At 35.9% G+C, this 16,795-nt stretch overlaps 1 protein-coding gene across 2 annotated transcripts in view; it reads right to left on the bottom strand.

Annotated features, from left to right (window-relative positions):
• Positions 1–2,476: 2,476 nt before the first annotated feature.
• EPRS1 (glutamyl-prolyl-tRNA synthetase 1) overlaps positions 2,477–16,795 on the bottom strand; it is a 38,414-nt gene continuing 24,095 nt past the window's right edge. For both annotated transcript variants that reach the window (XM_031595933.2, XM_031595942.2), the window contains 14 exons: positions 16,064–16,294; positions 15,423–15,688; positions 13,985–14,036; positions 12,901–13,110; positions 12,710–12,782; positions 11,834–11,913; positions 11,384–11,485; positions 10,606–10,761; positions 10,291–10,488; positions 9,750–9,923; positions 7,161–7,321; positions 6,217–6,295; positions 3,111–3,175; positions 2,477–2,845 (listed from right to left, as the gene is read on the bottom strand). In XM_031595933.2, coding sequence (XP_031451793.2) covers positions 2,695–2,845; positions 3,111–3,175; positions 6,217–6,295; positions 7,161–7,321; positions 9,750–9,923; positions 10,291–10,488; positions 10,606–10,761; positions 11,384–11,485; positions 11,834–11,913; positions 12,710–12,782; positions 12,901–13,110; positions 13,985–14,036; positions 15,423–15,688; positions 16,064–16,294 — 1,998 coding nt within the window. In that variant the 3' untranslated portion in view covers positions 2,477–2,694. The remainder of the gene's footprint in view (positions 2,846–3,110; positions 3,176–6,216; positions 6,296–7,160; positions 7,322–9,749; positions 9,924–10,290; positions 10,489–10,605; positions 10,762–11,383; positions 11,486–11,833; positions 11,914–12,709; positions 12,783–12,900; positions 13,111–13,984; positions 14,037–15,422; positions 15,689–16,063; positions 16,295–16,795) is intronic.

Raw genomic sequence — 16,795 nt, 5'->3', positions numbered from 1 at the left:
GCAGCCACAGCTCTTGAGGTTTTGTTCTCAGAACACCAGTAATCCCTTTAGAGGGAATCGGTAAAATAAATGACGACACTGAAACCTGTATACATTGCTCTTCCTCTTCATCCTCTCCCATTTGTGCTACTATTTTATTTCCAGCTATTTCCTTCTTGAATGAAAGTGATTCTGAACAAAATCGTTTTATCATTGGAACTACACAGTGTGAAAAGTTGTGAAAAGTGAGATTTTTTTCAATAGTTATTTTTCTTTCATTGGGAACCAATCAGCTTTGACTTTCAGAGCTCTCGGAAGCCTCACTTTATACAAGGTTTCAATTACCAAAATATGAGCCCATGTTCTCTTTACAGTAGAGCTACAATGCTCAAGCACTCTCAGCTTTGTCAGTAGAGAGCAGCACTACTTAAGGCAGTTCCACTAAATCCCGCCTTTCTATACTATTTAACCCAAACTTATCAATGTGCAAGCGTAAGAATTAACACTAAGAGGTCTGCAGTTCTATTATAAGCACAATATAATAAGCATTATCTTATTCTACTTCATATACTGAGTAATAGATATTATCATTTTTTTTTCATATCAGTGCAATTAAGTGTGGCTGTTTGTATAAAGCTTTGCACACAGCTCAGACTGTGCTTGTGGTAGAAGGATACCTGGCAGTAGTGTATCTGTCACACAGAAATTTCTCACTCCTTTGTGGAAGATGACCACAGGAAAGACCTACAGATGAGTCATCACATTCCAGACACTTCAAGCCCCAGAAAGAGATGTGCTATGGGGGTGGGGAAGGACCCAAAAAAAAAAAAAAAAAATCAAACAAACCCACTGCAGACTGAGAGCAACTCAGTTCTGAGAACAGTGCTGTCAACATGTTTACTCATGACTGTGATCAAGTCAACTGGTTGAAGGTTGGCTGTTTGCTCAGACTGATAAGGTTGCAGTGTTAAAGATTGCATTTAGTTTTGCCTTTTCTTTGTTCTGAACTATTAGAAGCTTACATAACCTCATTTTTAAAATACTGATGTCGTAAAGCATTTCAATAGGAGCTGAAACTGCTCATCTGTTCTTAATGACGTGTTTTCTGTAAAAAAAGTACTGATGCTCTCCCTGAACTTATACATAAGGACACTGAAATTGTGCATTGCTGCTTCTCCTCTCTGAGCACTCAGCATGAGTACATAGCAGTAGGCAATACCTCTTGAGACACACATCGTTTAACTTCCAGGTGCTCAAGCATTCCAAGCAAGTAGGTCTGAAGTATTTCATCTTTTTTTTTTGGCCATTTTTTCCTCAAAAACTGTGGCACTACCACAAAATACAAGATCATAAACTGGACAATTTGCTGGTTCAATTTACAGAATCACAAAATTTTAGGAGTTGGAAGGGACCTCTGGAGATCATCTGGTCCAACCCCCTGCTACAGCAGGTCACACAAATGGATGTCCAGATGGGTCTTAAGTACCTCCAGAGGAAATTCTACAGCCTCTCTGGGCAGCCTGGTCCTGTGCTCTGTCATCTTCACAGCAAAGAAGTTCTTCCTCGTGTTCACGTGGAACATCCTGTGTTCCAGTTTGTGCCCATTTCTCCTTGTCCTGTCAGGGCGCCACTAAAAAGAGTCCAGTCCCACAGTGTTTTGACTAGCAAGGTTAATCACGTGAATCTACACAAAAGCAAACAGCTGAAAATAAAAGCAAGGACCCGAGAATAGGACTGTAACTCTCCTATAGGGAGACAGCGTTCAAACTTATCAGAAAGCAAGGAACAAGTTAAACATGTGCCATGCAAATGTTACCATTTTGTATATTGCCAAGACTTTTTTTTTAAGCCAATCCTATACTATTTCCTCCTCCCAAATCATTTCATGCCTCTGCAACATGTAGCCTTCTCTGTCAAAGCAACACCTAGTAAGTGAAGAAAAAGGACTTTAAGAATTAAAATAAAAATAAAAATTTGTAATTAACAGTACCACAATCTAAAATCTTTAGCACTGAAAATACCTTTCCAGATTGCCTATAAACCACTGATTGAAGTATCAGCATGAGACAACTATAAATGCCAGGTTATAAGATAAGAGAAACAGACCTTTGCAAAGTCATTCACCTACATTTCGTTAACAACGTGGCATTTAATTAAAGACAGGCTTTCAAATGTGTTTCACAATGGGATGAATATATTCCTTAGAGCACCTGGCTCAAAAGAGTTTTCAAGAAGAGTAGAATTCATCTCGCCTAAAAGTCTGCACTGAAAATTGAAAAATTTACAAGCTTTGAAGGCAAAATTAAAAGCAGATGTCTTATCTAAGTTTGCGTAGGAACTGTACTGGAGTGTTGATGACATTCTCTCCAATCTTTTAGGCACGCTCTCATAGAGTACAAGAAAACATATGAACTAAAAATGAAATAAAAGACGTGAGCAAGGCGGATTCTGTCCCCTCCACTCCGCAACACGCAAAGAAACAAAAGCACATTACAGCTCATAGTACATGTTTATTATTAGAGGTGTTTACAGAAAAGTCTGCGAAGTACTGCTAGACTAAGACTGACATTGGGGGTGTTTATGGTTTATGGCTTTGGTTTGTTTTTTTTGAATTATCTAAAAAGTCGCAAAACTGATTACGTTTGGGGCCTATTTCAGTCTTATTAAAAAAAAGTTCAATTCACAGATAAAGGAGAAGGTGCTTCCATTAGCAGTTTAGTAACTACGACCAAAGAGGGTGTAAAACTTGGCAGGGTTCTTGCCGCAGACACATCTTGCCCCGCTCTGTAGTTCACGGAGTGGCTGGAAAGGTATGCAAAGACTTTTTGCTCCCATGGAGGGGGCACCAGGCTCAAGATCTTGATCTCTGAAATAAAAGCATATTCGTAAATAAAAGCACTTCTTATAGAACAAAGATGCAAAGCGTACCATGCATAAAATCTCAAATGCACACTAACAACTCTGAACGTGTCAGAACTAAGGGACTAAGTATGCTGAATTATGCAGGACAGCAAGGGTCAAGGGTGAAGACTACATTTCTGTCATACCTACAGGTATCCTACATACTGTTTTACATTCAAACATCTTTATTTTGATTCCAGTAGATGCTCTCCAGTTCATTTATATTTTACCTGGCAGTGGTCTTCTTGATCCAATCCTCACACTCACTTTCCCCACAAAAAGGGATTTGTACAATCTAAAATGGAAAGGAGCAAAGAAGTGGAGAAAAGAGTCAGTTATAGATCTACAAAAGAACTCCTCCTTGTCTCTAGAACAATCCTAAACCTTAAGATCTCATACGTACTCAAAGTAGGAACATTTCTGATTGCTGTAATTAAATTTTAATAGCCTATTCCCAATAGAGAAATACATAAGCATAGTCATCCTTCCACTGAGCTGCATGAAGAAACCCACAAAAACACGACACAGAATTTAAATGAAGACAGGGTGCTAATTTTTTTTTTCTTTTAAACGTAACACATCTTCCACCTGTGGAAAGCATAAAATATTGTTTTCTCTTGGAAATACCCTGTTTTTCAGGAGAAGTTTAAACTTTTCAAACTGCAGAATAAACATTTGGTTACATAGTGCAAGACAGCACCTTCCCAGTTTAATTCCAGCACAATGACTTTTCATGTTTTCTGAGTAAGACAGATGCGTATTTAAAGATAAAACCAAACCACCAAGCACACATTTTTCTTGTAGAAGAAAAAATGGTGCATGATTTCCAGTTGGTTTCAATGTTAGATAGCTGAAGAAAACTGAGAAAATACATGTGAAATCTCATTTATTCTATTCAGTATACTACCCTCGGCAAGCAAAACAGATCTCTTTCAAGTTCTGAACTTCATTTTACAGATGTTTTATATTTTCAGTAGATTTTTATTGGAAATTAAAAAACTCCTAAAAATTAAGATTACTGATAAAAAAGACACACCTCGCACTCATCCAAGCACTCATGTAATGCTAATAGCTGAAGGCAATAGAGCTACTAAACTCTGACTGCACAGACATTTTCATTCTATCAACACTGTGAATAAAGTGCACTGATCATAGAATGGCTTGAGTTGGAAGGGACCTCAAGGATCACCAAGCTCCTGTCCCCCTGTTGCAGGCAGGGCCACCAACCTCCATATTCAATACTAGCCCAGGCTGCCCAGGGTCCCATCCAACGTGGCCTTGAACACCTCCAGAAATGGGCATCCACAACCTCTCTGGGCAGCCTGTGCCAGCACCTCACCACTCTCTCTGTAAAGAGCTTCCCATAGTAAAGAACTATTCTTACAGCTTGAACTGAACTTTGGATAGAGCTTAAAAAAAAAAACAAAAAAAACATAGAAGCAGCCCATATTTCTGAAGAGCTAACAGACTATATTTCAGTTACAGTCAGGGGAAAGGAGTAACAGGAATAAAGCAGCAGTAGTTCAGCTTACACATTTTTTTGAAACCAGAGCGAGTGCTAGCGGTACAATTTAAAGAAATTACAGAATACATGTGCCATAAGATATGGTCCATAAAACATCTATAGGTAGACAGAAAGTCATAAAATAACGTAACTCAGTTTTCTCCATTCAGATATGGTAATTAGAATAAACTTCCGGAACCTAAGTACTAAAATGGTGGAAGCATCTTCAATTTGGAATTTACTTGTTCATATTTCCAAGTTTCACTATATATTAAACTATATTTAAACTATACTGAACAAAGAGTGCAATTCCTCCTCTAGCTGTACATGAGACCCAGTACCGCCCACTGAAGAACACACACTTCACAGTATCATTTGAGATTATCTGCAGTTGGTGGGGAAAAAAGAGGGTACCTATAGCATTCATCAAAACTATACTTTTTACATGTGTGTAAATTATCTTTTAGAATTAACTTCACATTGCATTTTTGCAATGAGCTGAACTCTCCATTTTAATAATTTTTACACGTAAGTTTACATTTTCTTGACTGTTTCTTTGTCTCAAAAGATAGACAAATACGATCTCAAGCAGTGCTTATTTCAGAAAGTAAAAGATTGATAATGGTACATCCTGAAATCACAACACACAGGAGTGGAAGTACTATTTAAACACCAATATAGATCAGAATTGTTTGCTTATCTAAAGATTTTTTGTCTTTAAATCTACCACCAGAATCATTGGATGCTTTACAGAGGTCTGCATGAACAAAATTACACTTTGCAGTCAGCAGGAAGAGTCTCAAACCGTTTGGAAACAGAAGATTTCTCTCTTGTATTTAGTTTTGTAGAGGAATATTAGGCATCATTACTATTATCTATTATTATCTATGCATAAGAACGTCTAAAAAAAAAAAACAACCCCATATCCTCCATTCAATAAGCACGCTAAAATCTGTCCCTCCTCTGAAGTTCACAATTATTTCTCCAAGACTTGTTATAAATTGGATTCAAGTGCAATAGAAGCAGCAATAATAGAGCACAATGGATTGTCAAGGCTAAGATTAACTTATAAAGGTATATCTGAAGTCAACTGAAGTAACTGGGTTTATGACATGCTAGCATTTTTCCATTAGAAATTCTGAAATTTTCAGACTAGATCTAATCGGTACAACTCTAAAATACGCAGCCTTAATGATTCATTCCAAGGCTCTGATAGTACTGCCTCCTATTTTGCATATCATTCCAAGGTGAGTACTGACTCCCTGCAATTCTAAATGAACCCAGTGGCTTCGACCTGGATCATAAAGGCAAATCTTTGACAAAAGTAGAATGTACTTTAGACTCTTAACTTAGCCACTATTATAAGACTTGAGAAGTGTTTTTCACTGTTTTTTTATTAGCATAGTAACAGTAGCTTATCATAATCTGAACAAAATATTTATATTAATCTCTCTGAAAAGCACTTACTAATAAAAATAAAACACTTTAAATGCAAATCAAACTGCAGCGACATAAGTTTCCTCAGGGCATGAGGTAACTTCTTACATTAGCACCTTCTTACATTAGCACCAGAATTTGTAATGAACACAGTATTTCAGCAAGAATAAATACATTTAAAAACTTATCCAAAAAATTTGGAAAAGCTTATCTTCCTTAGTGTAACTCCACAGGGAACACTTCCATATCTTTTTTAGGGGAGAGTTCCATGAAAACTACAAAAGTTTGTACGTATGTTTATAGGCTTTGAAATTTCTAGCCTCCAACTATTTGTTAGAGACAGAAAGCAGAAGACGACATTTACCAGGATTTTAGAACAAAGTAAGTTTCCTTACCTTTCCTGAATCAAGCTCCTTCTGAAACTCTTCCATAGTATTGGCCACCACCATATGATTTCTTAAGTCTTCAGAAGCTCTATAAAAAGGAGGCGGGGGGATCTCAGGGTAGATTAACACTTAACCTCACTGGCCAACAGAACCAACTTTTTGGAGTTTGTCAAAACAAAAGTTAGAAGAAGAGGAACTACATATTCATTCCAATTACATTTTTCTACTAGTCCTGCCACTGCTAACAGGCTATACAAGCTACTGTGTATTTTACTATTCTAATTCACACTGTTTTGCACATCAGTTCAATACTTACCAGCTGTAGATAGAAACAGATAAATACTGCGGAGATATATTTTCTTTCAATTTAGTTAAAAAGCATTCTGCTATTCAGATTCTGAATAAGTAAACATATTTTGCTTGTAAGTAACTGGGATCAGAAGAAAGTATATTCCAGCAGTAAAACTCATCTGCAGTGATTGGCATGCAGGAGATTTGGCATATGAAATAACTGCTAACAGTTTAAAAGCATTGCTTATGAGCAAGCAATCATATGAAAGTCAATAGAACATATGGCCTTAACATAAACTTCTGAAAACAGATCTTCAACTACTGGTCAACTTTGTGTTTTCCAAAATTCCTTACCAAGAGCATATTTCAGGAATGAATCTTGTACAAAATTATCCTGTTAACTATTTATTAATTAAAAAAAATACTTCACTGAATTCTTGTAAGGAAGTTCATAACTTTTGGCATTCTCTTTCATGAACTAAAGGAAGCTTTTAATCAGTGCGGGTGAGTAAGTTTCCGAGGTAGAAAAATGAAACACTACTAACAGAAAGGTGGTCCAAACCCATCTTTCTGCACAGTTGAATCAATAACTTGAGGAAATTATTCTATCAGGTTAAGTACGTCTGTGGTTACCACAGGCATTTCTACACCTCTCAATTTACCTGTTGTATAGATTAGCATGGATTTCCTCCAAAATCTGCTTCAGTTTCTCTTCTGCCTCATGTTCCGAAAAGGTCAGCTTCTGTCCTGTGTCTCTTCTGACAGCTACAAACTGTTGGCTCTTCATGTCTCGTGGTCCCACTTCAAGCCTGACAGGTACACCCTTCATGGGAAAAAAAGAAAAAGTGAAAAACTATAATGAGTACATAATTCTCACAGGGGTTATTTTTCTCCTTTAATTTGCTTTAAAGTACAGTCTTAACTCCTTTACAGATTTAAGTTCCTTGAAATAAATGAGTAAAAGCAGTAGAATAATTATCAATTTCAATTTTTATCTTCCCCATTCACAGCCTTCTCACTTTTGCATGATATCTTGCTGCAGTCATGTTCACTAGTTTGGAGACTGCATCTGTGCCAAAATGTGATATCAAGACTGTTAAAACACTGCTGATGCTACACTCAGTTACCCCAAATAGTGCAAATCTGGTGTTTAGAGCTTTTATTCCCCATAAACTTCAGTGATTACATTGAACTTTACAGGAACTGTGTAATTTCTCATCTCCCATGTACAGGAAAGCAAAGATTTCATTTTACTGGTCAAGTTAGGAGTCTACCAAGTCTCACGTATTTTCCTTTACATCCTGCTAATGTGGATTGTAAGCTGTATGCAGAGAGTTCATAAGAGAGCACGCAGTTTTATTCCTCCTAAAAGAAATCTCATCAGTAAGATAAAAGTAAAAAACATGGTGTAGATATTTAGCCAAGCTTCCTACTAACTTTGTGCTCAGAAATTTCTTCAAGTTCACAGCTTCTAAACAATTCCTCATACCTTAAAGTCTTTATGCTAAAAATATGAACAATTGAGTGAAATCCATCTGAAGGAAGATTTATCTACACCTCCTGCAAAGCTACAGGAAAAGCTGTTCAAAACTGTATCAAATAACATCAAAATCATTTTAATTTACAGCATATAGAAAAAATGGTCTCCATAATTAAAACTCAGTCAAAAATATTTAGTGCTTCCATGTCATTTTCTAATTTTAAAACCATTTTCTGGAGTAAATAGATTCCAAAAGGACATAATGGAAGATTAGCAAAGAAATAGCAACTGAACTAACACTGTTGTAAAACAAATGACTTGGAGTCTTCAGAAGTAAAGTAACATCAGAAACGTGCCAAGCTGAGAAGCAGATAAGACAAAATACTTTCCAGTTCACTTTTATATTTATAACTCTAGTACCCTTTATATATATATATTTTTACCCTATTATACTTCCTTATCAGTACTCAGTAAAATGAGTGCACTTTGCCTCAGTTGAAGATGTAATCTGCGTATTCTGATGGTTCTTGTTCTGTCAAAATTTAAGCCAAGCAGATAAAATGCCAGAGCTTTGTTTGTGAGGATTGTTTAGGGGAGAGAAGAGGAAATTCAGGGAGCGTGGGGAACACAAGACAATTTTATAAATATATAGTGTGTATATGTAGACATACACACTAGTGACATTTAACTACAATTTAAATATGAGGTTGCATATATAAATGACTTATGCAAAATATTCTCATCAATTTTATAAAAAGCATCAATTTTGCATCCTGCTGCACCTCCTTGGTAAACCTGATTTTTGTTTTATTTTTAAAAAGCCTAACATGGACTCTTGGTATTACAGCTCCACTTTAAAAAACGTAAGAGGTTACACAAGGGAAAGAGAACCTGAACACAATGAGAACTTTTAAACAGCTTAGGGAGTTTCCATCGTTTTATGCTGAAGATGAACATATACCAACTAATTTCAAATTCCAGCCATGGCATCACTCAATACGTTGTCCATTTCTAATTAACACTGTTTCACTCAGCTCTGCTATTTTTATTTTTCAAAAGACTATTATTTCTGATGAAACAAACAACTAACATATGAAGGGCAACATAAGTGTTCTGAATCAACAAAATCACTCCTTTCTTTGTTACAGCTATACAGGTTTACATTCTCTGTTCCACTGTGTGCAAATGACATACCGTTAAGACCCTGGAATCACTTAATACAAATTTTTAAACATGCAGTTGATTTTCTAGGTATATAAGCTAGGTTCAGAATCTGCTAATAATACGCATATCCTAGCAAACTGTGAAGTCTCATAAAGCAGTTCATTTCTCAATAAATAGAATACTCAAATCACAGATTAGCTAATGTGGGAGAAGACCCTGAAGATCATCTAGTTCTAACCCCATTGCCATGGGCAGGGATGCCACCCACCAGATCAGGCAGCCCAGGATCCCATCCAACCCGGCCTTCAAAACTTTCAGGGATGTAGCATCCAGAACCTGGGCAGCTGTGCCAGCACCTCCCCACCCTCTGAGTAAATAATTTCTTCTTAACATCTAGCCTAAATCTTCCCTCTTATAAGTCATTCCACCTTGTCCTATTACCATTAGACCATGTAAAAAGTCTGTTCCCCTCCTGATACAGAGGTGACCACTGCTTATCAGGCTTCATTTAGAAAAAACAATTACTTTCAGAATACAAGGCACACATATGCACCTCCTATATATCCCCCTAGAGGGTATTTGAAATACCCCATAGGAAAAAACATACCTTAAGTTCCCAATGATTGAACTTCCAGCCAGGTGAATAGTTGTCTCTTAAATCAGCACGTACACGGACATCAGCACTAAGCAGCCTTTTACGATACTCATTACATTTGTTCAATAAAGCCTCTTTATCCTCTTCAGAAAGGGTATTTGTGATACCACAGGGAATAATTACAACCTGCAATGTAACGTGACAGATATTTCACATAACTAGGTGCTAATTTTTTTTTTTTTTTAATAAGCTTAAACAAATAATGTGGCCCAGTAATTTCTTTCATGATCTCAGAAGTAAGGAATACATGTCCCTATTCATCCAAGTGACACAATTATTTTCAACTCATGGACTATTAAGGTGAGATTGTTCATTACAAGCACCCTAAGAAAGCATATTAACTTCATACAGAATGCTCTAGAATTATCTCCTATTTTACATTAAAATATTTTCAGTTCCCAATACGAAAACCTCACGAATTCCAAGACAGGAAATAAAAAAAAAAATAGTAGTTAAAGTAGTTAAAGGCATATTGTGAACAATTTCTACACACCTGAACACAAGCTACTCGAGGTGGGAGCACCAATCCCATGTTATCTCCATGAATCATTGTCATTACACCAATAGTTCGAGTTGTAATGCCCCAGGAATTCTGATACGCGTACTGTTTTTCTCCTGGTTTCTTTGGATCTTCAAACATGACTTCAAACATCTTTGAGAAATTCTGTCCTAGGTGATGTGATGTTGCACCCTAAAATAGTTGCACAAAAAAAATTCTGCTGGTTAACCTTAACAGATTTAGAGCTTTCATTATCTTGCCATTTTTACTGGAAAATAACTGTTAAAAAAAAACCTATTCGAGAAATACCTGGATAGCTCTTCCACTGGCAGATATAAATGCCTCCACAGTTGTTGTATAGTCACCCCCAGCAAATTTCTCCTTTTCCGTCTTTCTTCCTTTCACAACAGGTATTGCTAGCAGATCTTCATACACTTGAGCATAAAGATCAAGTATCTGCATCACCTATAACAAACAAACTGCTTTAGGGATTACTCAGTATTCTCCATTTGCTAAATCCAGAAATATTTTTATTCCCAGAATACTGGCAAAAAAAGCAATACCTAAAACCTCCAAAACCCAATATTTTCCTCAATATTGTGATTAAAAAAAAAATTCTTCCACTGCTTTGAATTTTATCTATTCTGTGAATGAAAACAACTATAGATTGTGAGAAAAAACAAGACTCATGCTAAAAAGCCAATCCAGTGGTTATATTGACTTTTAGTCTCCATGTTAAAGTTTGAACATCTGCTAAGGATATGCCAACAATATTCAATGAAGCCTGTCTTTAAGCGTTACAATTTTTAGCAACTAGCAAGTGAACTTCCTTGCTTTTTAAGGAAAATAAGCACCCTATATAAAGATCACACTCTTTAGATTTGTGGTATTGTTTGAAATGACTAAAGGCCCACCAATAGGTTACATCTGAGAAAAAACAAATGTTCTAGCACAGCTGACATCTTTCACGAGGGCTCTCAAAGAAAAGGAGAGTGATTTTTTCACCAAGCTCTAGTTAAAAAGATTTGTTTGCATTGCTATGGAGTAAGATAATTTTCTGAAAGCAAAAGCACATTTGCTTTATTACTTCCTCTGCAGCTTCTTCATATGTTGCAAATGCTGTGTGACCCTCTTGCCAAAGGAACTCACGAGTGCGAAGGAAAGGCTGAGGATGTTTGAACTCCCAACGCTGGAAACAAAACACAACAAGAAAATGAATGCCAAAACGAGCACTAAAGTCTCAAATTATTTATTAATAATAAACTAACCTTTGAATTTAAAGCTCAAAAATTCTGAATAAAGCTAAAAAGTCAACTATTTATATATTCATACTCATATGATATCGTCAACAGTATACATTAGCAATGAGTTTCATTAAGAAGGAAAAATAAAATCACATAAACCACATTCATACTTCTGCCATGAAGCATGTGCTGTGATTAGTATAAATCAGGCCATATACACATATACATGGGATAAATGATCTACAGTGCACTTAAAATAAATCACTTCAGGTAGATATTACATGCTGACGTACCACAACACTGCACCACTGATTAAGCTTGATAGGAAGATCTCTGTGTGACTGCACCCACTTTGCATATGCAGGATACATAACTGAAAAAGAGAAAGCAGTTTGGGTTCTCTGCATAATGCAGGCACTTAACACCAAAACTTTCTCTTTGCTACACAGAAACAATATTCTCTACTGTGAGAATCACACTTTTATGCTTTAGTTTTCTTTAAAACATATTTGTTTTAACATGCAATTTCGGTGAAAGAAGTACTTTCATTTTATCCTGTTTTGTTAGAAAATAGCTTGCTTGTTCTTATGCAGGATGTGGATCAAAGTACAATCAATCCAAAGCTTAACTATCTAATGACACAGTTTGAGTCACTGGCTTATAGTATGCAAGTGTATTCACATTCACCAATAAAAATCCATTGATACCAAGATTTCAGGATACTGTACCAGGCTTGACTCACTTAAAAATTCATCCAGCATTAAGTCTTAAAATGTTTATATAAATTACTTAAAGGAAATTTTAGTAAAATTTAGTTTCACAACTGTTGTCAAAGAACATTACAAACTGAACTGAACTGAATTATGAGATGAAGAATTTTATTTGCAAAAATACTTTTAAAAAACAAACAAAAAAACTCCAAAGCTTTTAAGTCAGTTGATCATCAAGATATTAATAAAAAAATTCTGGGGTGTAAATTTTCAAAAGAAGTCCACTGTCACTGTCTGTGACATTTGCTGTAAGCGGCAGCATAATTTATGAAATACGGTAAGGATTTAAGGAAAACATTCTAAAAGACAAGTTTCCTCTTTCTGGAAAGGACTCTCTTTTACAACCTTTACTGTACCTATAACTATTTCCTTTACAGTTGAACTGCATGAGAAGTCTACCTGTTTCACTTGTGGGGCGTATAGCAATTGGTTCAGCAAGTTCTGTTTTCCCAGATCTTGTGACCCAAGCAACCTAAAGGAAAAATAGATAAATAAAAGAGAATCAAACTAGTTTGAAGAAAACCTGCTTTCATGCTTAACTGTGGACTATTGGGTTGGGTTTTCTTATATTCTTAAGTTTTGAAGTATACCTCAGGGGCAAAATCAGCAATATGACTCTTCTCTTTCTCTAGTGCAGCCTGGGACACAAACATGGGAAAGTAGCAGTTTTCCACGCCAAGTTTCTTGATCTCAGCATCAAAAAAGTTCTTGATAGCTTCCCAAATGGCATGAGCCCAAGGACGAAGAACATAACAGCCACTCACATCATAGTATTCAATCATCTCTGCTTTTGTGATCACCTTTCAAAAAAATTAGAAACTGAATTTCAATCAGAAAATACAGAAAGAATATTAAATAATTCAAGCCTATGGCATGCAACTCAAGAAAAGTCTCCTATTTAAAAGTATTTGTGTTCAAAATTTAGCAAGTTAGTCACAGAGATCATTTTTGTTACCTGTGAGAAAAGATTAACCAGGAACATTAAGTTAAATAACAAATCTGAATAACAAACTCAGAAACTGAATTTCATGAATCTAAGTAAGAGACAGGAACCAAACTTCCAAGAATCAAATAACTGTGCTTCTGTAAGAACATTCCTGAGCTCATGTTAAAAAGCATTTTTTATTCCTTTGTGTATATGCGAAGATTGGAGTAGTAGGAGTAAGAGATAACATACGCTGATATCTGATAACATAGCACTGATATCTATTTACAATCTTTCATAAATAGGGTAACCTAAACAAGTAATCTCTGTTCTGGTTGTTTTGTACCTTGTGAGCCAGCAAACTCCTTCGTTACCAACAGATGATAATTTTTGTTACACATCACCCTGAGATGAAACAAGATTTCCATGCCTGGGACACTTCTATCACTTCACTAAAGATTTGTGCTGCACACACAAAATGTGGAAACACACATACAAATATAGTGGGAAGCACGAAAGGGTTGACACACCAGATTGGGGTTTTTGTTGTTTGTTTTATTCCCCAAGAACAGCAACTTTGCTCTTCAATCTATGCACTTCTGTTTAAGACAGTGACAAGAACAGAAGAGTAGGTATCTTGATTTGTATTGGAAAAAAATCAGAAATACTAGATGAGATATAAAACCAAAGCAGATCCTGATTTACAAGAGGATGAAATAATTATTTAACTAACACTAGTGTGCACTTACCTGAGAGAACCACTCTGCAAGATTTTCTTCTTTTTTAGCTTCCAGACCCAACCTATGGTATTAGAAAACAACCAGATTTGAGTCACCGAGCATTTAGCAGTAAAATTTAACTTAATCTTTCCTTTCAAATTTGGGAGTGGGGTATGGACCTTAGGTGGGCAGAAGGAAGGGGCAGGAAACAGAATGCTTGAATTTCACTTCATAATGCCAACTTTTCCCAATTTTTTTTTTCCACCCTGACAGTTCAAATATGAATTGTGTAGTATGGATTGCTAGCAGTTCCTCACCTAGTGTAACAAAAATACTTTATAAAAACAGATCTATTTCTTTTCCACTGCTTAAACCCTTCTAATTCTCATCAGGGTTGCATTAAAGATCCTCGTAATGTTGCACTAAAAAACCCAAGTGCCTCCAATAAGAACATAAAACTAACACATGCAAGCTATTTTATTCTGATTGGTTTTTGGTTTTAGTCATTTGCTAGTTTGTGTGTTTTTTCTTGGCTTGGGTTGATTTTTTGTTTTCTTTTTTGATTATTATTATTAATATTGTTATTTCCTACTCAACCTGGGGCTACTGTTTCAAGAAAAAGAAGCAACTTGAATTATTCAATTAAACACATCAGTCACTCTAAGATAGAAGACATTCTACAATCAAAATAAACATAACCAGTCAATCTCCAAAATCCCAGCAAAGGCCAAACTCCCTCAATTTTTACCAGGCTCAAATAACAATAGATAAAAGCACAGTTTGCATACCTTTATGAACAGAGAAAGTTAAGGGTGAAAAGATACATTTCACCAGCATAATTTCTATTAAAAAATAACCATATCTCTAGCTCTAACACTAGAGATGTTGAACCCTAAACTATAAATCTGAAATAGGAAACAACTAGTGTTGCACAATACATGAGGTGAAAAAACCTCTAAGCTTTCATATGGGAACAGGAGATGGAATGCACAGCAATCATCTCTGGAAAGCTCCACCATTAGCATCCAAAGTGCCTTGCTCTGGGTTACATAATTCTCAAGGTAACACAGTAAATCTGATATAACTGAAAAAAAAAAAAAAAGCACAAGGCTTTGATTTCTCCCTTCCCCCCCCCAGAGTTTATAGTGAAGAAGATGCAGCAGTACATTTGCAGAAGCAAATAACGAAACACAGCAAGTTCCCAATGACAGCTGAACCACAGTAATAGACTGTGCACATTGCCTTGTGCTTTCTACAGGCTAGGCAGACTTCACCTCAGAGAGATACTGAAGTGAAACAGACATTAAGTAAACTTTAGTAATTTGCTTTTGCTTGATGATGAATATAAACTATCATTTTGTAATCTTTCATGCTTTCAAGTGAAATGAGAAACTTGCAAAACTCTAAAGTCTGAATGGAGGTAAACATTGTAGGTTTTTAGCAAATAGATTAAGGATCTAATCTTTACCTGGTTTGTTTCTTAGGGCCTTGACCCTCTCCCGGCCCATTTGAAGAGAGCTCATTACCACTCTGTCCTTGCAAAGGCTCTTTTTTTGGGCCATCATTTTGTTTCTGTTGCTTACACTGCTTTTCTGACTTGTTCTCTTTCTCTTTCTTCTTTTTGTCTTTGTCATCAGCACTACTAGCAGAAACAGGTTTATAATCAACTCCTGCAACAGACTTGTACTGGGCCTTCAGCTGAAGAAGCTCTTTAACAGCTGCATCTATCTTTTCCTTAAAGAGCAAAAAATGAAAGTTATACAGAAATAATATGGCTCCACCAAAAAAATAAAATGGATCTATGATATGGCATTATAGACTTCAACCCAGTGTGGGGGAAAAACTTCAGCAAAAGTCAATTCTTAAAGGTTTTAACATACTTAGGATCATGTCTGACAGGAACAATTTTAAAAGTACATTTCAGACACAGGCAGCATTCAAATTCTGATAATCACACTTGAAGTGAAATTTTAGATTTAAATTTGAAATTTTCAGATTTAAATACATGCACTGCATTTTGTATTACAGTATTTTGGTTTGGTTTTGTTTGTTTGTTTGTTTGTTGGTTGGTTTTTTTTTTTTTGGTTTTTTTTTTTTTTTTTTTTTTACCTTTTCTCCTTTTTCTGCTTTCAATTTCCTGACTTCATCTCCTTGAAGAGCTACTTTGTTAAACAGTGCTTTAGCTTCAGCTGTGTCAGGACCACTTGGTACTGTATTTGATGTTTGGGGCAAAGAACTCTGAGCTACTGGAGGATTTCCAGGCTTGTAGTCCTGTCCAGTCTTTTCCTTATAGTCAGCTTTTAGAGAAAGGAGGAGTTTTACTGCTTCATCTATTTCACCCTGTGTGAATGATAAATAGCAAGATGAGAATTAAACACAGAATTGACAAGGAGCATTGATTTTTAGGTTAAGAAAATAGAATCTCCATCTAGCAATAAAATAAATGCTTTGCAGTTAAGGAAGGACTCAACAGCCCTCCTCTAAGCAACAGAAGTGTTTATTTGAGTGTTATCTCACTGTACCAGAATGTTTTCTCCTACCCCACCCAGCCAGCTACAACATGTTAATAAGTTCAGCAGAATCTACATTGAAGAACATAAACTGTTTTAGAAAAGAGCATTAAAAAAACAACAACAACAACAAAATCACGGAAAAGCAATTTTACAATGCAGAAATATTAGGGGAGCAAGGGGAGTGAAGGGGAACAGAAACAATTCCAGGAACATAGTTTGTCTCCTGTTTTTTTCCACTGCTATAACTGAATTTGTCAGTTTCTGAAATGCCTTGCTATTGTTGCAGTACACTAAATACTTTTATCTTCACATGTTACAAATACATCAA

The sequence above is a fragment of the Phasianus colchicus genome, chromosome 2, assembly GCF_987193195.1.
Source record: "Phasianus colchicus chromosome 2, bPhaCol1.hap1.1, whole genome shotgun sequence".
NCBI classification, from domain to species: Eukaryota; Metazoa; Chordata; class Aves; order Galliformes; family Phasianidae; genus Phasianus; species Phasianus colchicus.
This window is presented reverse-complemented; position numbering and strand designations above follow the sequence as displayed.